The following is a 22,757-nucleotide window of genomic DNA, read 5'->3' as shown; positions in this document are numbered from 1 at the left end:
CATTAAGGTGCATATGGAATGGAAAGGAATGTTCCCAGAGTGACAAAAAAGTGTCATGCTGACACGGACCATTTTGCAGTGGCCACGTCCATTGTGGCATTTGACCACGCCCATTTTTCGGCACGCGCGAAAAAGGCACGCGCACATGCGGGGGGCTTTCTCCTTTTTTCAGTTTGCCCAGGGCTCCAAATACCCTAGTTACACCAATGGGCCCCTTACTGAGAAAGTGTTAGTCTACATAAATGGTAAGTGCTAGGCTTCCTCTGCTAGGAAAGAATACAGGTAGAATATTGGTCATATTTACAAAGATGAACCTTTGGGTCCATTTTGCACATTTAGGGGCTATGATTGAGCATGGAATTTGGCTTACATGCCCAGGAGGCTCCCATGATACTCCCACGAAATGGAACAGTTCATGCATCCGCATGGTTACCGCCTCCTTTCATTGAAAGAGTGATCAATCGGTCTGCACATGCGATCTCTGTCCATGTGCATACACCTTGTCTGGCATGTGCAAAGTCACCAATTGGTTTCTATGGCGCATATGCATTATGCATATTTCTGAAAGATCCATTCACATTTTCACATGCCTCTAACTCAGAATCAGGCCCTTAAACCTTTAAAAAATGTAGAAGTTGGGCCTATTATTATTCTATTTAATATTAGTCAAAATAAACAAAACACCATGATGCGTGAAAACAACACAACATGGATTCTGCCTTCCAGAGCCTCTCTCCGAATCACGGGCCTGCTGGCACCTGTAATCTACCGGTGAAAACAATTAAACAAAAGACACACACATCTAATGTTGTATTTTTTTATTAAATTAAAACACCCAAACACAACAATTGTTTATCCAGGTATTACTATTACTTACAAAACATAGGGGTTCACGTAGCTTCCCTGAACCTTGGCAAAGCAAAAAAACACAGCTACTACTCCTCCTGGAGCCCAGTCATGAATGAGATGTCACTTTTGGATAATCTCGCTAGGAATAAATGGGATGGCGGTGATTGATCAGTTTGTGGTAGCTCCCAGCCATAGCTCAGAGGCCAGAGCCTGGTTAATGATTTGGAAAGGGTGGCGGGGGAATTATTTTAAAAATTATTAATATTTTTAAAGCTTATATGTATACATGTTTGACGGATCTTTCAAAGTAACAGACACTTAACATTGGCAGAGTACTGTAGCAAAAAAAAAAAATACACCTACAAAACAGTTATAAATTGCTGCCCAATGCATTTACAGTACAGGTTGAGTCTCCCATATCCAAATATTCCGAAAATACGGAATATTCCAAAATACGGAATTATTTTGGAATGAATGAGATAATGAAACCTTTGATTTTTGATGGTTCAATGTACACAAACTTTGTCTAAGGCACAAATTATTACAAATATTGTATAAAATTACCTTCAGTTTGTGTATATAATGGGTATATGAATATGAAACATAAATGTATTTAATTTCTGTACACAAACTTTGCTTGAGCCACAAAATTATTGAAAGTATTGTATAAAATGACCTTCAGGCTGTGTATATAAGGTGTATATAAGGTGTATATAAGGTGTATATTTGGGTCCCATTCCCAAGATATTTCATTATGATATGCAAATATTCCAAAATACGGAATATTCCGTTATCCAAAATACCCCTGGGCCCAAGCATTTTGGATATGGGAGACTCAACCTGTATTTTGCTTGTATGGAAGCAAAGTAAACACAGGGGTCGATTCAGACCCAGACGCTAAGCTGCGCTCGCTCGCAGCCAAAAGGGGCACATTTACGCAAATTCCTCGGTCATACTGTCTGGTGTAAGGACGCCCTCTATGTCTTAAAGAGCGACGCCAGAGCGAACACACACCTGTATAAAGATGTCTACTTATCTTTCTTAACACACGTCATCTCCAGGAAGTGTGTGATTAATCGGTTATATCGAGATCCATCGGAGCTGCACGCAGCGCTTGAGGTAAACCCTACCCCACCGCAAGCACTGTAATCAGTGCTGTTCAAAATACAACCAAGTGACGTGTACAATGACGCTTCTTTGCTAATTATGAACACCCATAAAACGCCATTTAGACGCCCAGACACGCCTGTGTTCGCACACCCGTTCACAAGCACCTTCCCCTGTTACCACCCACAAATGGCACTGTCAGTCAAAGTAGCGTCCAGTCTGTGTACTACAAGCGCACAATTCCCGAGTGCAGTGAGTGACTCGCGCATGCCCATATTGATGCATACGCATGTGCAAACAGGCGATTATCGGCCATAGCGTGCGTTCGCGGCTTAGCTTCCGGGTCTGAATCTGGCCCACAGTTCTTATTTACTGTTTGCAGCTAACAGGAATTGTTAATAAATTTAATTTACTCATATCCTTTTGCACTGTTGCAATAAACTCATTCATGACAGAAATGATATTCATGTGAGTCATACTTAGAAGTAATAACGCAAAGGCTGATGCAATATTGTAAGAAAGAGGAAGTAACTGAGCTCATCCCTGTTTAGACATATGTCTTTCCCAACACATTCAAATAGTGTCTGTGAATGCTTCCTCATAGCCACCTAAGTGTACTATATTATGGCATGACAGATCCTCGCTCTTGGCAATATGTTTGTGCATAATTACCAGTACCAAGCCTGAATTACTACACACTTCTGAGTCCTCACTTTATCATGAATTTACAAGCAGTGCAGCTATGCCTGTGAGCTTTTCTTCTCACGCTCCTGTGATCTCAGTGACCTTGATGTTTTTCAACATCTGCTATGCTCCAGTTTTCTCATTTTTTTAGGAAGAAGTATGAATAAATTAATTAAGCTCAAAAACTTAGTCTGGCATTTCAGCCACCATTTAATTACTAATGCCCATGTGTTCATATTTTCTTGCAACAGGTGGTCAGTCTGTTAATTTGGAATTTGTTTATTGGAATTGCTTAAGAAAAAAAGAAAAAAAATACTATAATAATAAGTTTTTGCTTATAAAAAAATAAAAGCTCTGGCTGTATTTGACTTTTTGAAAACACTTGCATTTAAGTTTACCAATTATTTTATTGTCATTCCATTCTAAACGCAAAATAAGATATCCTTTAGAAATATTTAATTTGCTCTTAATTATGCATTTGTGTATAGTGACTTATGAACATTTGTTTTAATGAGATCATATATTAGGCATGTGCTCAATTTGTTGTCATGACAATTATCATTACAAATATTTTACACATGTAGTGGGGTTCATTACAGCAATTATAATACAGAGAATGTGCAGCAGGAAAATGTAGACAGGAGAACTAAATCATAAAGAAATATTATAAAACTTTAACAATAGATGACTACTGTGAAGAAAGGAAATCAAAAGTTTATTTAAGAAATATGGAAAAATAAAAAATAAAATATTTTAATATTACTATTGCCACTACTACTGCTGCTTCAACTACTACTACTACTACTACTAATAATAATAATAATAATAATAATAATAATAATAATAATAATAACTACTTCTAGATATAAGGATAAGTTAGCTGTTATAAAATTAATCATAAATGTTCATTTATAAATTCTGCTTGTTGTGCCTAAATCAGGATTTTATGGCATGTTATCACAATTCTTTAACTTTTAAAACATTTTCTCTGAGGCCGGAAATCTTACAAATACTCTTCTGTATAGTGTATAAGTCCCAGCACCAACATGACATGATCCCTGACCCTGGACACTACTATAACTCACTTTTCTTATTATAAAATATAAATATTGGAACCATTATTAAGATGCACAGGATTGGAATTTTTTCTGCATAAAAGTTTGGAACATATGCCTAAAATATACTAAAATACATTTAAAAACTGACCCAGCTGCCTTGCTCACTACCTTGTAAAGCAGTGCTCCACTAAGTGACCACACTTAAGCTGGTCATACATGCTACAATTATTGGGGCGATCCACCCGATATCCGCGGATCGCCCCGATAATTGTAGCGTGTGTGCGGGTGACCGAGTGTTAAATATTGCTCGGTCGGGCATGCCGGATTGTCCAGCATGCCCATCCGATGCAATATTTATGGGGTAAACTGTTGGCTGCATCGGGCAGTGTATGCCCAGCCATGGCCGACAGACAGATATTTCCTGTGTTCCTTCCCATGGAAGGAACAGGGAAATGTCTCCTCCCCCCGGGGGCGGATCGCAGTCGGGCTAATACACTGTGAGAGATCTCACAGTGTATGCCGTGGACATCTGCGGCTGGCAGGCTGCCAGATAACATGTCTGTTGGTCTGACAGGTATTTTATCTGGACGTGTATGCCCAGCTTAAGGAAAGTAGCTCATAATCATTCCTTTGTATTTAATATGATCAACATGCAGCAGCAAATATTTTTATGATTTTTAAAATATTCTGAAACACAGGACATTTTCTGAAATGCAGGATATAAATAAAATTTATGCACTGCTATTCAATAAAGGAGAGGTCCACTCATTTAAAAAAAAAAACATATTTGCTACCTATGTGCTACCATCTACTTGAAAAAAAAAAAAAAATTAAATCACTCTCCAAGCAGTAGTTACTGATAAATAATGACACATATACAGTATTTTAGCAAAATGAAAGTAAGATATTAGTACGTAATTCTTACTTATTCCGAGGGCTGTGACAAGTTTGATAGCCAGTTCTGGTATTTCACATTGTATAAAGAAGGGCTCGAGGATATAGCCTCCAAATGCTAGCGATATCACTGCTGTTGCAGCTGGGCTAAAACAGAGGGGGAAAACAGAAAAAAAGAATCATTGTAATGTAAAGTGTATGAAAATTCAAGGCAAGGATTATAAATGCATTACATTTTCTGTGGCAGAAAATGTTTCTCGGATCTGCTTTGTTCTATAGCACATCTTTCTCATTATACAGAGCCTGAAAATATAATACATTTATTGTATTGTAGTTTTACAAGCAGATGCACACAGATATAATTATAATGACTGTTAGTTTCCGTGGAAATGTAGCACTGACCGTGAAGGTAAAGATTATAGGACTATTCATTAAAGTCTGTGTTTTTTTTTTTTGTCAATGCAAAATCAGCCGAATAAGACAAGCCATTTTATACAATCTGTGCCTGGTGTTTTCACTGTATTGAGCAGGAACTGTTACTGAAACAAATTGCTAGTTTAAAATTTGCCTTTTGGCTTCAATAACAGGCAGAAACTGACAGAAATCTCACTTCCCTCAGGAGAATGAGGGAAGGAAGAGAATGTATGAATTACTGATGTGTATTAGGGCAATTAGTGAGGACAGGATCAGCCATGCAGGGATCACAGTAGACAGTCAGAATAATATCCAGTAAGCTGGCTCGGTCTGCTGAGACATGTCTTATACCATCACATGAGCAGAGAAATTATGGGTTTAAATGTTACCAAAGTTTGCTTTTCAGACACATAAATCATCTCAGCACAGAAATTGTTTGAGTCTTTGACCCTCCCCTCTTAATATTTAACTGTGTATTTAATTTGATAAGAAACATTGAAGTGCTTATAATGATGCAGACAATATGTTTTACCATAGTAATGAAGAAATATTGTACTATTCAAGAATCACCATGTGTTGTCAGAGACCAATTGCATTAGTACAACAATGTATTGGTCATTATGAATATTACATCTTTTACACCGGAGCTAAAACCCAGGTTTTTGAAGGGTTAACCCGGGCAGCTCCCTGGTGTAAAAGGGGAGAGAGTTGGATCGCCGGGTCGACTGCCCCCGGCAATCCAACCCAGGTAACTAGCAGGGTTTAACACGGACGTAGCCCGTGAAACCCTGCTGTGAGAACAGCGCACTCCGGGTCACGATGACCTGGAGTGCGCTGCTAGCCGGCCGATTGGTCCGGCTTCAGTGGCGCTTGGAGATGATGTCATCTCCAAGCGACCACTTTCACTCTGCAAAAGCCGTGTCTATGCAGACCTGACTGCGGTGTGAGCGGCGCTGACTCGGGAATATCCCGAGTCGGCGCCGGCAAAATTCCGGGTCTGATCCGGATAGGAACTTTGTTCCAACTCCGGGTCAGACCCGGAATTTAGGTGGAAAAGGGGTATTATATATTGTCATGCTGAGACAGTGTTACTAGTAACTATTACTGAGTATTTTTGGTCCTGAGTAGTGCTCAAGCCTTGCATCCACTTGTATCCACACTCCGCTAACCACTACTCTTTTATATCACCCAACACAATGCTGATTAGAACACGGACTAAAATACTCATTACATCAACATTAAGCCCCTTCCTACAATTGTATTAATACAAACAATGAGACATCAAAAGCTTCTGTCCAAACTCATTAAAATACAATGTAAGCCACTTGACCCAAACTTAGTTTATATCACTATCATCCATTGCATTTACCAAGATTTTACCCACCGTCTAGTCTTTGACAACTTTCTACTGCTACAAATGTCTGTATTACAATCCACTGCATGAGAGAGATAAAGTACTAACCAATCAGTTTCTGTCATTTTACAGGCTGTTTTTGAAATATGACAGTTAGGAGCTGATTCTTTGGTACATTATCTTTCTCCATTTCATTTCTCTCCAACGCTTGATACATCTACCCTATGGGGTAAGACTGGCAAGATGTTGTGTGACATGAAGACGCATTTTGATGAAGGGACATGAGAAGAGATAAATTATGAGGCCTGGGAGTCAGATTTGTGGTGAGTAGGTTTAGTTAGAGTAAGTTTAGCATACTAGCAATAAAATACATACTGTAGTAATTACACTTTATTCTTGCAGTCATGGACTTATAGCATTGGTTAAACTTATTCCTTGACTCAGTCATACCTTTAAGATACAAAAAGAAGCATGTTAATGTCAAAGGTGTGTCTAGTTGTTCTACCATACAGTATATACAAATTATTACCCTTAAATTATATGGGCTTACTTTTAGTACATTCATAACATCCACCTCCACAGCCATGGAACTAAATATAGGACTTAAGAATAACCATTAAACCATCATAATGATATAACTTATACAGTCAGGTGCGTAAATATTGGGACATTGACAGAATTTTCATATTTTGGCCTCTATTCACCACCACAATGGCTTTGAAATGAAACAAACAAGATGTGCTTTAACTGCAGACTTTCAGATTTAATTTGAGGGTAATTACAACCAAATCAGGTGAACGGTGTAAGAATTACAACAGTTTCTATATGTGCCTCCCACTTTTTAAGGGGTCAAAAGTAATGGGACAAACTAAACAATCCTAAATCTAACTTTCACTTTTTAATACTTTGTTGCAAATCCTTTGCAGGCAATTACAGCCTAAAGTCTGGAATGCATAGACATCACCAGACGCTGGGTTTCATCCCGGTTGATGCTCTGCCAGGCCTCTACTGCAAATGTCTTCAGTTCCTGCTTGTTCTTGGGACATTTTCCCTTCAGTTTTGTCTTCATCAAGTGAAATGTATGCTTAATTGGATTCAGGTCAGGGGATTGACTTGGCCATTGCATAACATTCCACTTTTTAGCCTTAAAAAACTCTTTGGTTGCTTTTGCAGTATGCTTTGGGTCATTGTCCATCTGCACTGTGAAGCGCCGTCCAATGAGTTCTGAAGCATTTGACTGAATATGAGCATATAATATTGCCCAAAACACTTCAGCATTAATTCTGCTGCTTTTGTCAGCAGTCACATCATCAATATGCCCACGCCATGACACTACCACCACCATGCTTCACTGATGAGGTGGTATGTTTTGGATCATGAGCAGTTCCTTTCCGTCTCCATACTCTTCTCTTCCCGTCACTCTGGTACAAGTTGATCTTTGTCTCATCTGTCCTTAGGATGTTGTTCCAGAACTGTAATGGCTTTTTTAGATGTTGTTTGACAAACTCTAATCTGGTCTTCCTGTTTTTGTGGCTCACCAATGGTTTACATCTTATGGTGAACCCTCTATATTCACTCTTGTGAAGTCTTCTCTTGATTGTTGACTTTGACACATATACACCTACCTCCTGGAGAGTGTTCTTGATTTGGCCAACTGTTGTGAAGGGGTTATTCTTCACCAGGGAAATAATTTTTCTGTCATCCACCACAGTTGTTTTCCGTGTCTTCCAGGTCTTTTGGTGTTGCTGAGATCTCCGGTGCGTTCTTTCTTTTTAAGAATGTTCCAAACAGTTGATTTGGCCACACCTAATGTTTTTGCTATCTCTCTGATGGGTTTGTTTTGATTTTTCAGCCTAATGATGGCTTGCTTCACTGATAGTGACAGCTCTTGGGATCTCATATTGAGAGTCGACAGCAACTGATTCCAAATGCAAATATCACACCTAGAATCAACTCCAGACCTTTCACCTACTTAATTGATAATGAAATAACGAGGGAATAGCCCACACCTGTCCATGAAATAGTTTTTGAGTTGATAGTCCCATTACTTTTGGCCCCTTAAGAATTGGGAGGCACATATAGAAACCGTTGTAATTCCTACACCATTCACCTGATTTGGATGTAATTACCCTCAAATTAAATCTGAAAGTCTGCAGTTAAAGCACATCTTGTTTGAAAGCCATTGTGGTGGTGAATAGAGGCCAAAATATGAAAATTCTGTCAATGTCCCAATATTTATGCACCTGACTGTATATCAAGTATAGAAGCAATCTCTCAGGTGTTTTCATTTCTGTATGTTCTATATAGGTAAGTTCTATGCACACTTATTTATAGGATTTATATAATGCCAGCATATTCGGTTACAATTGGGAACAAAACAATAATAGAACAAGACTGGGTAACAACAGACAGACAAAGAGATGATAGGGGCCCTGCTAACAAATTTATAATCTATAAATAACTTGTTCTCTAACTATTTAAAAAAAAACATTGAATGGGATGGGGCTTTTTAAGGAAAGCACAGGATTCAAGATTTAGCATAGATATATCTCTTATATTTAAATAAGATTTATGTGTTAATTAAACTTTGTCAGAAGAGCAATTTTAATAAAAATCTGAAGACAAGCCTTACTATTTGGCCTCAGGTGTTGTCTCATTGACATTTTAGTAGTTAAGATGATTGAAAGAATAAAAGCAGAATATTCCAATCAGTCCTCGGTTAACCTAAACCAGCCTGGATTTAGAAACATGCTTTATTAAATTAATCTCAGAGAAGATTTTTATGACTGTTAGTCAAATTATGTCACAAATTATAGCATTTTTCACCATCATCTAGAAATTGGATTTATAACAACACATTGAAGTTAAAGAACATTTTCTCATTCACCATCCTTAAGTAACCCCAACAGGTCATGTTTTCTGTAATAGTGCACAGGTGAATGAATCATTTTGATTGGGCCAGCAATTATGCCACTTGTTCCACAGCAGGAAATCTTAAAAACTTGACCTTTTGGTTGTATAGTACTTGAAGTCTGATATGGAAGACTCTTTCCTGTTAAAAGCATAGATGTGCCCCACTGCCATATTTTGCAAAATAAAGGAATGGCTTGTAAACTCTGGAACTCATGTGTTCTAAGTGTAGGAAGTCAGGAGAGAGTTTGTTGGTAAACAGTGCCAGTCCAACCTACAGTTTGTAGCAAAAGCACAAAAGTACAGTTTTTTTTGTACCCAGTTAATTAACATATCTGTACTCATCCCCGATATGTCATTAATAGAAGGGACTATAGGCCTGATTCAGCAAGGATCGCAACTGCGATTATACACGTAGTCGGCCGATTATCACAATCTGCACACGCAGGGCCAGATTAAGGTCTGTGGGGGCCCCTGGGCAACCAACTGGTGGGGGCCCCTGTCAATAAAATTATTAAAGTAATATACTAGTGATGTCATAAAAAAAGGATAATGTCTCTGTGTGTGTATATATATATATATATATATATATTAATATATGTATATTAACGTAAAATCCCAGTATACTACATTTTAAAGCAAATGTAATAAACTGGAGTTTCAAGTGCAAATATATAAATACATGCAGTAATGAAGTATATATATATATATATATATATATATACATACACATGCGTCCTTTTTGAGAAATTGGACTTCTCTACCCTGCCTGCGGAAACATCCATTGATATTTTCCATCAATTATTACGACTCAAAAAAAGAATTACGGACCTCACGCTCCATGGACAGTTCCTATCAGAATACCACAGGAACAAACAGATCCCTAGGGGTTTCAGATTAGTAACATGCCCACCATTGGTAGCAACAATCCCATTTTTTGTAGCCGTTGGTGCAGCATCCTTAACAAATGCTCTCTGGACCTTATAGTTCTTGTGGTGGAGGAAGTAAGTCAGGAACTTAAAAAAGTTACCATGGATCTTGATCAATTCCCCGTAAGCAGTATTAACATACTGAAGGATGATAAATCCACCAACTGGCTTGATAAACTCAATGCCCAAGTTGACAACTATAGAAGAGACTTGATAGCTTTTAAACGGAAGAAACTGACCACTGTTGCCACTGATTATAAAAATCATACTGTCTACCAATGGCTACTAGGAGAAAGTAAACCTTTAAACAGAAATCAGAGACAGAGAAGACCAAGACCCATGGGACGCACACAAATGTACCAATTTGATACAGCATTTGATACAACATCAGACACGGATAACGTCGAAACTAAACCTCCCCTTGGTTTTTTAGAAACAAACCAGCTAGGGGAAGAAGACGTGGTACAACCTGTAGACCCCACCCGAGGAAGGGTAGTTACACAAGGAAGAAGAAGGGGAAGGGGCAGGAGATTGTGAACACTGTATTTAATCTTTCAGACCATCAACTATCAAAGGATGAACATAATCTGCTTACTAAAGGCCTATCCTTTGTTCCAACTAATAGGCATGACAAATTTAACTGGTCGATTGACCACTTCAAATTTGGTCGTAGACTACGACTGAAGGAACACTTTAAGAACACAACTTTACAACAAACTCATAATCCATTTAGAAATCCATCTAAGTTTGATCCAACCTCCACTAACCCCAGTATCAAAACCTATCTACGCCTGATTGATCAAGAAACTAATACCAGGGATATTCCAAAATATTACAACAACTTATCCATTGCCGAGAAAGAGGCACTGAACAATCTCTGCATGAATGAGAACCTGGTAATAAGACCGGCGGATAAAGGGGGTGCAGTAGTTGTCCAAAACTGGAGTGACTACAACGAAGAAATTCTCAAACAACTTATGGATGTGAAAACATATAATAAAATCTACCATAACCCCACGTATGAAATCAAAAATAAAATAGATGCCAGATTACAAGAAGCCATCCAGACACGCCTAATCGACGAGGATACTTTGGCATATTTAATGGTGCAACATCCCATATGCCCTATAATATACACTTTGCCGAAAATACATAAATCTCTGAACAAACCCCCAGGTAGGCCGATTATTTCAGCCAGAGGATCACTGCTCCAACCACTCGCTATATATGTCGACTATCATCTACAACCTCTAGTCACCAAAATACCAAGTTACATCAAGGACACTGGAGATTTCATTAATAGATTGGAAGCAATCACTATTGAAGGAGACACCTGGATGGCAACTATGGATGTCTGCTCTTTATATACCATCATTCCGCATGAAGATGGATTACTAGCGATGGAGGATGCTCTTACGAGAGCAGAAACAGAACCACAACAAACGAGATTCCTCATGGATCTAGCTGGATTGGTCCTGCGCAACAATTACTTTAAATACAAAGAAACATATTACATACAATGCTCAGGAACTGCCATGGGGTCGAATCTGGCACCAGCCTACGCCAATCTCTATATGGCCAAATATGAGGAAACTTACATAATACCACATTATGGCACCCAGGTAGTCCTCTTTCTCAGATTTATCGACGATATCTTCTTACTATGGAGAGGTACCGACAGCTCATTTAATCTAATGGTGGAACAACTAAATACATTGAAGCATGCAGTAAGGTTTACTCACCATATTGATAAGGAGTCTATTAACTTCCTTGATATCACCGTATACAGGGATGGGAACAAGTTGGGTACAATCCTCTATAGGAAGGATACTGACCAGAATATGTTTCTAGAGGCTACAAGCCATCATCCTCCTGCACTGAAAGATAGTCTCCCGATTTCGCAATACCTTAGGGTCCTACGCAATAACTCAGATACAATACTGCAGGACACCCAACTCCTAGAAATGACAACTCGACTGAAAGAAAGAGGATACTCACATTCTCTACTTAAGAGCTGTTTAAATAAGGCCAGAAATAAATATGCGAACCCTCGACCTAAATCTACTGAAGGTGACCGTGTCATTTATGTCAGCCAATACAGCAACAGATCCAGACTAACAGAAAGATCAATCCGACAACATTGGCCGATCATCCAATCTGACCCCATTCTACCATTTACCAACACCAAAGCACCTATGATGGCATATAAAAGAGGGCCTAACCTGAAACAACTGCTACTTAGGCCATCAATGAACCCGGAAATGACTAACTCTATCATCAAAGTCATGCAGAACCGACCCGGTAGCTATTGATGTGGAGGCTGCGTGACCTGCAGTTCTATGGTTCCAGGCAACACTCTTGCTCACCCCCACATGGGTGTACCCATAAAGATTAGATGGAAGCTCCATTGTAAAATGGACCATATCATTTACATACTCATATGCCCTTGCGGTCTTTACTATGTCGGGCTCACCTCCAGGATCTTCAGGGAACGTATGGCTAACCATAGGGCGTCCATCAGAGCAGCCTACAATAGTGGTCAGTCAGATAAACCTGTTGCCCGACACTTTTTACAGATGGGACATCAGGTAGCAACCCTCAAATGCAAACTTATCGACTGGATACCGCCTCCAGAACGAGGAGGTGATAGACTGGCTTTACTTAAAAAATGTGAAAGTCGGTGGATCTACAGACTTGATACTGTGGCACCACGGGGACTTAACGAGAATTGCCCATTGGGTATCTTTCTTTGAAAAATGACTTTATCTATATAACACGGTATCAAATATTATATTTAACATTGCATTTGTCTGTACTGTTCACCTAATGTTAATTGTTTTTTGTGATGTTGATCTATATACTTGCATTGTACTCCCAGGTCCTCTAGTCCCAGGTCCTACTACACACTAAATAACCCTTTACTCTAATGTTTGTAAATTGACCTTGTATATATATGCACATGTATGTGCGGGTATGTGTGTGTACATATGCGTTTATATATGTACATGTGGGTATGCCCGTATCACATTTTTAATGGTTGGATATGTATAATATGCATTTATGGCATTAGATCCCTAATAACACCAGTTTAGCCTTTTTTCTGAGTTTCAGTAGCACCAATAGTTGCCCATCACTTCAAGTCCTGCCAGGGCTCACTGACAGCTATTATTATATATATCTTGAGCCACACACAAGATGGCCGCCGGCTACTGCCATACTGCCCCACTTCCTGATTATAACAGGACTCACCTGTGGCTGTGGCAATCTGGACTCTGAGACTTTCCCCTAAGCACTGGGTTTTTAAACCCTGAGCTCAGACTATGCTCCAGCACCAGGACATTCTCTGACAGACCAACACTTAGGTAAGACATCTTTTTTTTCATCTTCCAGGCTCCCACAGCCTCCTTATGCATACTGGTGTAATATATACACCTGGGGATTGTACTGCACATAACCCCATGTACTTGGCCTTTATGAATATACTGTGTGATACATGACTATCTTTCTGAAATTGTCCCTCCACCTGGTTGCTATTATTATAATCTACATTGGGGCGCACATTCGACCCCTGTATTCTCAATACTAGTTGCTGCATAAAGATTTTGTTTTTTTCTACCGCTGTGAATAGTCTCTTGCAGTGTGGGCTTCTATTGGATATCATGTTACTGTTATATGAGGCACACCCCTCCCTATATCACATACATATTGATCATGGATTATAACATTTTTGAACTTATGTGTTTTAAAGGACCTGTCAGACTATGAATGCTTACGTTGTTTATATGTACTCCCTTTTAGTGAACCATTGATGTTTAGAAGCTATTGTGCCTTGACAAAGGTCCATATTGGACCGAAACGTTGGCAAATTATGTTGGTTTAATCATTAAATACTGAATAATCTTGCTGAAAATCTGGAGAGTGTTTTTTCTTCTTTCTTGAAGAGGCTAGACTAATATATATATATATATATATATATATATATATATATATAGGCATACATACACATGCAGTATATGTATGTGTGTATATATATATATATATATATATATATATATATATATATAAACAAAAAGCACTAATCCACGGCACTCACCATTCCTAGTTTTGGGGTGCTACATGGTATGTGACCACATTGTTGAAATAGAAATCACAGGGGCTTGGCACTCACCATAATAACTAATAATAATAAACATAATAAACAGTGGGGTTTTGGTTCATGAATTGATCAATGCATTTAAGTTTGCAGCCCATTGTCACGGAACCCCACTTTACTGCAAGTCCCTACTCTATTGCTCAGAATTATAACATGGACATGTCCATCACATTAGTGTCAAACTCAGGGTATGCTATCAAGGTTTAAAGCTCACAGCAACTTTTCTTTTAAATGTGAGATAGTAACCAAGCACACCCGTTGCAAAGCACCTAGGAAAACAGCTGACACAAGATAGATAACTAGTTAATAGGGGTGCATGAGAAAATGTGATCACAAAAATGATTCATTATAAAAATTAATCATAATAAACAAAAAGCACTAATCCACGGCACTCACCATTCCTAGTTTTGGGGTGCAACATGGTATGTGACCACATTGTTTAAATTAGGTGTGAGCGGGTTCGGATTTCTGAAATCCGAACCCGCCCGAGCCCCCCCGATCCGAGGCTCGACTTTTCCCGCCTGACTCGGATCTGAAATCGAGGCAAAACGTCATCATCCCGCCTTCCGGGTCTCGCGGGTTTTGGATCCTATATAAGGTACCCGCGTCGGCGCCATTTTCTCACTCGGCTGTGGACAGTGAAGAGGGAGGGTGGGAGTTAGGGCTGGCTGGGCTGTGTAGTGTAGTGTAGTGCAGTGTAGTGTTGTGCTGTGCTGTGCTGTGCTGCTTTTGTCCACTACTTCAAAGTCCATAGGGGCTGGCTGGACTGTGTTGTGCAGTCAGTTGTCCATAGGGCTGTGTCCACTCCAAAGTCCTGTGCAGTGTCCCAGTCCTAAAGGGGTGCTGTAGTGTTGTCCAGGGGGTCCTCTGTCCGTCAGGGCTGCTCCCCCAAAGTGCAAAAAAATATATATTTTTTCTGTGTTTGTGAATTGTGTGCACTGTGGCTGCACGTGCATCAACAAAGGAGCAGTGCCAAGCGTGCGCCTGTGTCCCATAAGTAAAAGGCCGGCTGGCTTGTCCGTTAAAGGGTGCTGTAACCCCCAAAGGGCACTCCAAGCAAAATAAAAAAATATTTTTTTGTGTGTTTGTGAATTGTGTGCGCAGTAGCCGCACATGCATCAACAAAGTAGTGCCAAGCGTGTGCCTGTGTCCCATAAATAAAGTGCCGGCTGGATTGACTGCTAAAGGGTGCTGTAAACCCCAAAGGGCACTCCAAACAAAATAAAAAAATATATTTTTTTGTGTTTGTGAATTGTGTGCGCAGTAGCCGCACGTGCATCAACAAAGTAGTGCCAAGCGTGCGCCTGTGTCCCATAAATAAAGTGCCGGCTGGATTGACCGCTAAAGGGTGCTGTAACCCCCAAAGGGCACTCCAAAAAAAATAAAAATATATATTTTTTTGTGTTTGTGAATTGTGTGCGCCGTAGCTGCACGTGCATCAACAAAGTAGTGCCAAGCATGCGCCTGTGTCCCATAAATAAAGGGCTGGCTGGATTGACCGTTAAAGAGTGCTGTAACACCCAAAGTGCACTCCAAAAAAAATAAAAATATATATTTTTTTTGTGTTTGTGAATTGTGTGCGCAGTAGTCGCACGTGCATCAACAAAGTAGTGCCAAGCGTGCACCTGTGTCCCATAAATAAAGGGCCGACTGGATTGACCGCTAAAGGGTTTAGTAACCCCCAAAGGGCACTCCAAACAAAATAAAAAAATATTTTCTGTGTTTGTGAATTGTGTGGGCTGTAGCTGCACGTTCATCAACAAAGGAGCAGCGCCAAGCGTGCGCCTGTGTCCCATAAGTAAAGGGCTGGCTGGCTCATTTCTTAAAGGGTGGTGAAACCCACAAAGTGCAATACTCTCCAGCAAAAATAAAAAAATATTTTCTGTGTTTGTGTGCACCTTAGCCGCACGTCTATATCAATATAACATAAATGGAGGACCAAACTTTCTCCGATGAAAATAAAATAGGGAAAGATCAAGAACCACTTCCTCCTAGTGCTGTTGCTGCTGCTGGGAGTTGTTCATCATCCCAGAGAGGAAGTAGGAACACCACTACTTTTACAAAATAATTGACCCTCCAACAGTTTCTAGCGAGGAGGATGAAGTACGACAGCAGTCATCCTGAAGCAAAATGTATAACTGAGGCCTTGACTGCTATGTTGGTGTTAGACGTGCGTCCGGTATTTGCCATTAGTGCAGTGGGATTTAGACAATTGATGGAGGTAGTGTGTCCCCGGTTCCAAATCCCATCTAGATTCCACCTGCATCCTCAAAGCAGCAGCGACAAGTGTGCATCTGTCTGTTAAAGGGTGGTGTAACCCTCAAAGTGCTCCAAAAAATAAAAAACAATTTTTTTTATGTGTTTGTGACTTGTGTGCGATGTAGCCGCACATGCATCAACACAGTAGCAGCTCCATGCGTGCGCCTGTGTCATAAGTCAAGGGCCGGTTTGGACATCTGGTCCGGACTGAAGGACGTGCCAACAATTTCTGACAAGTCTACTTTCACAGCATATGATACTGTCCTCAAAGCAGCAGCGACAAGCGTGCATCTGTCTGTTAAAGGGTGGTGTAACCCTCAAAGTGCGCTCCACAAACAATAAAAAAATTCTTCCTATTTTTTCTGTTTTTGTGAAATGTGTGGACTGTAGCCGCACCTGCATCCTTAAAGCAGCAGCAACAAGCGTGTGTGTGTCTGTTAAAGGGTGGTGTAACCCTCAAAGTGCGCTCCACAAACAATAAAAAAATTCTTCTTTTTTTTTCTGTCTTTGTGAATTGTGTGGGCTGTTGCCGCACCTGCATCCTCAAAGCAGCAGCGACAAGCGTGCGTCTCTCTGTTAAAGGGTGGTGTAACCCCCAAAGTGCGCTCCAACCAATATAAAATAATCTTCTTTTTTTCTGTGTTTGTGTGTGAAATGTATGCACAGTAGCCGCACCTGCATCCTCAAAGCAGCAGCGACAAGCATGCGTCTGTCTTTTAAAGGGTGGTGTAACCCTCAAAGTGCGCTCCACAAAAAATAAAAAAATATTTTTTTTCCTGTCTTTGTGAATTGTGTGGGCTGTAGCCACACCTGCATCCTCAAAGCAGCAGCGACAAGCGTGCATTTGTCTGTTAAAGGATTACATCGGTGACAGCATCCAAGTAGGCATGTCAGACAGTCCGTACATGTACTGGCAGGAAAAAGAGGCAATTTAGAGGCCCCTGTACAAACTGGCTCTATTTTACCTGAGTTGCCCCCCCTCCAGTGTGCACTCCGAAAGAGTGTTTAGTGCAGCCGGGAACCTTGTCAGCAAAAGGCGTAGGAGGTTGCTTCCACAAAATGTGGAGAAGATGATGTTCATAAAAATGAATTATCAACTCTTCCAGGGAGACAAGCCTCCAGAACGTACAGAGGGACCTGTGGTGGTGGATTCCAGTGGGGACGAATTAATACTCTGTGAGGATGAGGATGTACACAACACTGAAGAGGGTGAGGAATAGCTGAATGAGGAGGATGAGGACAACATCTTGCCTCCGTAGAGCCAGTTTGTGCAGGGCCAGATTAATTGCCAGCTTGTTTTGTGGGGGCCCAAACGAACCAATCATTTCAGCCACAGTCATGTGGCAGACCCTGGCGCTGAAATGATTGGTTTGTTAAAGTGTGCATGTCCTGTTTATACAACATAAGGATGGGTGGGAGGGCCCAAGGACAGTTTGTGCCGCCCACTCGTGTCGCTTAGCATAGTCATCCATCTACCTCGGTGCAACCTTTTGGACATAAAAACACTATTGTGAGGTGTTCAGAATAGACTGGAAATGAGTGGAAATTAAGGTTTTTGAGGTTAATAATAGCATAGGAGCAGAAAAATCAACACATTCTGTGATTTTAGCTGTTTTTATGCTTTTTAAAAAAAAAATACAGATCCAAAACACAAAACCCAGAACCCAAAACACCAAAGGGTGGTTTTGGCAAAACCAATCCAGATCCAAAACACGAAGAAAGATCCAGATCCAAAACCAAACACAAAACACGAAAAGTGGCTGGTGCACACCCCTAGTTTAAATAGAAATCACAGGGGCTCTGCACCCACCATAATAACTAATAATAATAAACATAATAAACAGTGGGGTTTTGGTTCATGAATTGATCAATGCATTTAAGCTTGCAGCCCATCGTTACGGGACCCCACTTTACTGCAAGTCCCTACTCTATTGCTCTGAATTATAACATGGACATAGCCATCACATTAGTGTCAAACTCAGGGTATGCTATCAAGGTTTAAAGCTCATAGCAACTTTGCTTTTAAATGTGAGACAGTCACCAAGCACACCTGTTGCAAAGCACCTAGGAAAACAGCTGACACAAGTTAGATAACTAGTTAATAGGGGTGCATTAGAAAATGTGATCACAAAAATGATTCATTATAAAAATTAATCATAATAAACAAAAAGCACTAATCCACGGCACTCACCATTCCTAGTTTTGGGGTGCAACATGGTATGTGACCACATTGTTTAAATAGAAATCACAGGGGCTCTGCACTCACCATAATAACTAATAATAATAAACATTATCACATTTTCTCATGCACCCCTATTAACTAGTTATCTAACTTGTGTCAGCTGTTTTCCTAGGTGCTTTGCAACAGGTGTGCTTGGTGACTGTCTCACATTTAAAAGCAAAGTTGCTGTGAGCTTTAAACCTTGATAGCATACCCTGAGTTTGACACTAATGTGATGGCTATGTCCATGTTATAATTCTGAGCAATAGAGTAGGGACTTGCAGTAAAGTGTGGTCCCGTGACGATGGGCTGCAAGCTTAAATGCATTGATCAATTCATGAACCAAAACCCCACTGTTTATTATGTTTATTATTATTAGTTATTATGGTTAGTGTAGAGCCCCTGTGATTTATATATATATATATATATATATATATATATAAATATACATGCCGTAATGAAGTGTATATACATTTATTTATATATATATATATATATATATATACATATACACACACATGCAGTATATATATATATATATATATATATATATATATATATAGGCATACATACACATGCAGTATATTTATGTGTGTGTATATATATATATATATATATATAAATATACATGCAGTATATATATATACTGTACATATATATATATATATGCACATGCAAAGCCCGGTGAAACGCTGAGGCAGAGTAACATTAAGCATCCGAGTCAGCTGCTCTGCCTAACACCATCATGATCACGCACAGTGCAGGCAGCCTGGGCTCCAGTCACAGTCTCGCGAGATTTGGCATCATAATCTCGCGAGACTGTAACTGCAGGGAAGCTCCTCGGTGGCTGCTGTAAGTGAACAGCTGAGCCGCCGAGGACTGTAACGGAGACAGCTAAATGCTGTGCTCCGTTTTTTAAGTTATTAATAGTTGCCGGGGGTTGAGTACAGTGTGTGGGGGCCCCCTATGTGTGGGGGCCCCGGGACGACCGCCCCCTTCGCCCCTCCTATAATCCGGCCCTGTGCACACGCATACACATCGCAGTGCGCATGCGTGCACACTCCACTGCGGTCGGGACTGCGATCACAGTGACTACACAGACCCATTGTAGAGTGATTGACATGAAGTACCATTTGAGGGTGGTGATGGGGGGTGGTCGGCGAAACGCAGGCATGCCAGTGCGTTTTGAACGCTGTTACTATTTTTTTGTAACAGGGGTGTGCATAAATTAGCCACTGAGATGCAGGGCCGGATTAACAATGGGGCTGATGGAGCTGCAGCTCCAGGCCCACTCTTAAAATAGGCACCACAGTAGCATATTATTTTCTTACTGCTACAGCATCCTGCACTGCCCGACCGAATCTCCACTTCCCCCGGCCGCGGTCGCACGCCACCGGCATAGATGGGTTATACATGATAGCGGCACAGTGGAAGGCTTCACTAGCAGAAGGGGATCTATCTCTTCCCATACACACACCGTGACTCGCACCTCCTCCGTGCTGCGAGATGTCATGGAGTGTGACGTCACAAACATGCTGCCCCGCTACCACTGTGCCCTGAAGCAACCCAGCAATTATCCACAGTCTGACCAGTACAGGCTCAGCCATCACAGAAACTCAGTGAAGGTAGCCTGGCAGCGTGTCTGATCCACCTGACTGAGGTGAGGTGCCAGTCCTGCTGGCCAGGCTGTCTCCTATTAGTAAATGATATATTAATATACATAATGCAGGGCAGGCTGAAGCACTTCTAACAGAAAATAGTTATATATATATATATATATATATATATATATATTTTATTTTATTTTATTTTATTTTTTTCTATATGCTCTAAATATTCTTAATAAATACACAGAAATATATTTAGTTATTGTATATGTAGTAGATGTATATCTTTGTATGTATATCTATATATACATTTATATACTGTGTGTGTGTGTATATATATATATATATTTATATATATATGTGTGTGTGTGTATGTATATATATATATATATATATATATATATGTGTGTGTGTGTATATATGTATATATATATGTGTGTGTATGTGTATATATATATATATGTGTGTGTGTATGTGTATGTATATATATATATATATATATATATATATATATATATAGTCAGGTGCATAAATATTGGGACATTGACAGAATTTTCATATTTTGGCCTCTATTCACCACCACAATGGCTTTGAAATGAAACAAACAAGATTTGCTTTAACTGCAGACTTTCAGATTTAATTTGAGGGTAATTACATCCAAATCAGGTGAACAGTGTAGGAATTACAATGGTTTCTATATGTGCCTCACACTTTTTAAGGGGCCAAAAGTAACGGGACAACCTAAACAATCCTAAATCTAACTTTCACTTTTTAATACTTTGTTGCAAATCCTTTGCATGCGATTACAGCCTGAAGTCTGGAACGCATAGACATCACCAGACGTTGGGATTCATCCCTGGTGATGCTCTGCCAGGCCTCTACTGCAAATGTCTTCAGTTCCTGCTTGTTCTTGGGGCTTTTTCCCTTCAGTTTTGTCTTCATCAAGTGAAATGCATGCTCAATCGGATTCAAGTTAGGGGATTGACTTGGCCATTGCATAACAGTCCACTTTTTAGCCTTAAAAAACTCTTTGGTTGCTTTTGCAGTATGCTTCACTGATGAGGTGGTATGTTTTGGATCATGAGCAGTTCCTTTCCTTCTCCATACTCTTTTCTTCCCGTCACTCTGGTACAAGTTGATCTTTGTCTCATCTGTCCATAGGATGATGTTCCAGAACTGTAATAGCTTTTTTAGATGTTGATTGGCAAACTTTAATCTGGTCTTCCTGTTTTTGAGGCTCACCAATGGTTTACATCTTGTGGTGAACCCTCTATATTCATTCTTGTGAAGTCTTCTCTTGATTGTTGACTTTGACACATATACACCTACCTCCTGGAGAGTGTTCTTGATTTGGCCAACTGTTGTGAAGGGGTTTTTCTTCACCAGGGAAATAATTCTTCTGTCATCCACCACAGTTGTTTTCAGTGGTCTTCCGGGTCTTTTGGTGTTGCTGAGCTCTCTGGTGCGTTCTTTCTTTTTAAGAATGTTCCAAACAGTTGATTTGGTCACACCTAATGTTTTTGCTATCGATGGGTTTGTTTTGATTTTTCACCCTAATGATGGCTTGCTTCACTGATAGTGACAGCTCTTTTTATCTCATATTGAGTCGACAGCAACTGATTCCAAATGCAAATGTCACACCTAGAATCAACTACAGGCCTTTTTCTTGCTTAATTGATAATGAAATAACGAGGGAATAGCCCACACCTGTCCATGAAATAGCTTTTGAGTTGATAGTCCCATTACTTTTGGCCCCTTAAAAAGTGGGAGGCACATATAGAAACCGTTGTTATTCCTACACCGTTCACCTGATTTGGATGTAATTACCCTCAATTTAAATCTGAAAGTCTGCAGTTAAAGCACATCTTGTTTGTTTCATTTCAAAGCTGTTGTGGTGGTGAATAGAGGCCAAAATATGAAAATTCTGTCAATGTCCCAATATTTATACACCTGACTGTATATATATATATAACAGGGGCATTTCTAGAGAGGAGGGGGCCTGTGTGCTGTCTCCGACACAGGCCCCCTCCTCTCCGCCCGGCAGCCGGCAGCACACTGAGTTGTGCGTGGCAAGCGCCGGAATTATAGACTCTGAGCACTAGAGTGTGCCCCGACTCTATAGTGTATGCACAGGTCACCGGGAAAATGGCCGTGTTGGCGGCCATTTTTCCTGTACTGTGCATGCGCATACTACGTGAAAATGACTGCCGCGGCCATTTTCCAGTAGTTTTACAGTGCTGGACGCCCGTGCCGACGTGGGTCTCCGGAGAGGTAAGTATTATTATGGGTACAGTCCCGTGTTCCCCGTGTTCCCCGCA

The 22,757-nt window shown here is 40.2% G+C and overlaps 1 protein-coding gene across 1 annotated transcript in view; it reads right to left on the bottom strand.

Moving 5' to 3' along the window:
- SLC7A11 (solute carrier family 7 member 11) overlaps positions 1-22,757 on the bottom strand; it is a 211,878-nt gene that overhangs the window by 144,550 nt on the left and 44,571 nt on the right. The window contains exon 3 of the mRNA XM_088476130.1: positions 4,624-4,739. Within this exon, the coding sequence (XP_088332256.1) occupies positions 4,624-4,739 (116 nt within the window). The remainder of the gene's footprint in view (positions 1-4,623; positions 4,740-22,757) is intronic.

This window comes from Taudactylus pleione, unplaced genomic scaffold (assembly GCF_031769625.1).
Source record: "Taudactylus pleione unplaced genomic scaffold, aTauple2 ptg000183l, whole genome shotgun sequence".
Classification (NCBI taxonomy): Eukaryota; Metazoa; Chordata; class Amphibia; order Anura; family Myobatrachidae; genus Taudactylus; species Taudactylus pleione.
The sequence above is the reverse complement of the archived record's forward strand: the minus strand, read 5'-3'. Positions and strand labels throughout refer to the sequence as shown.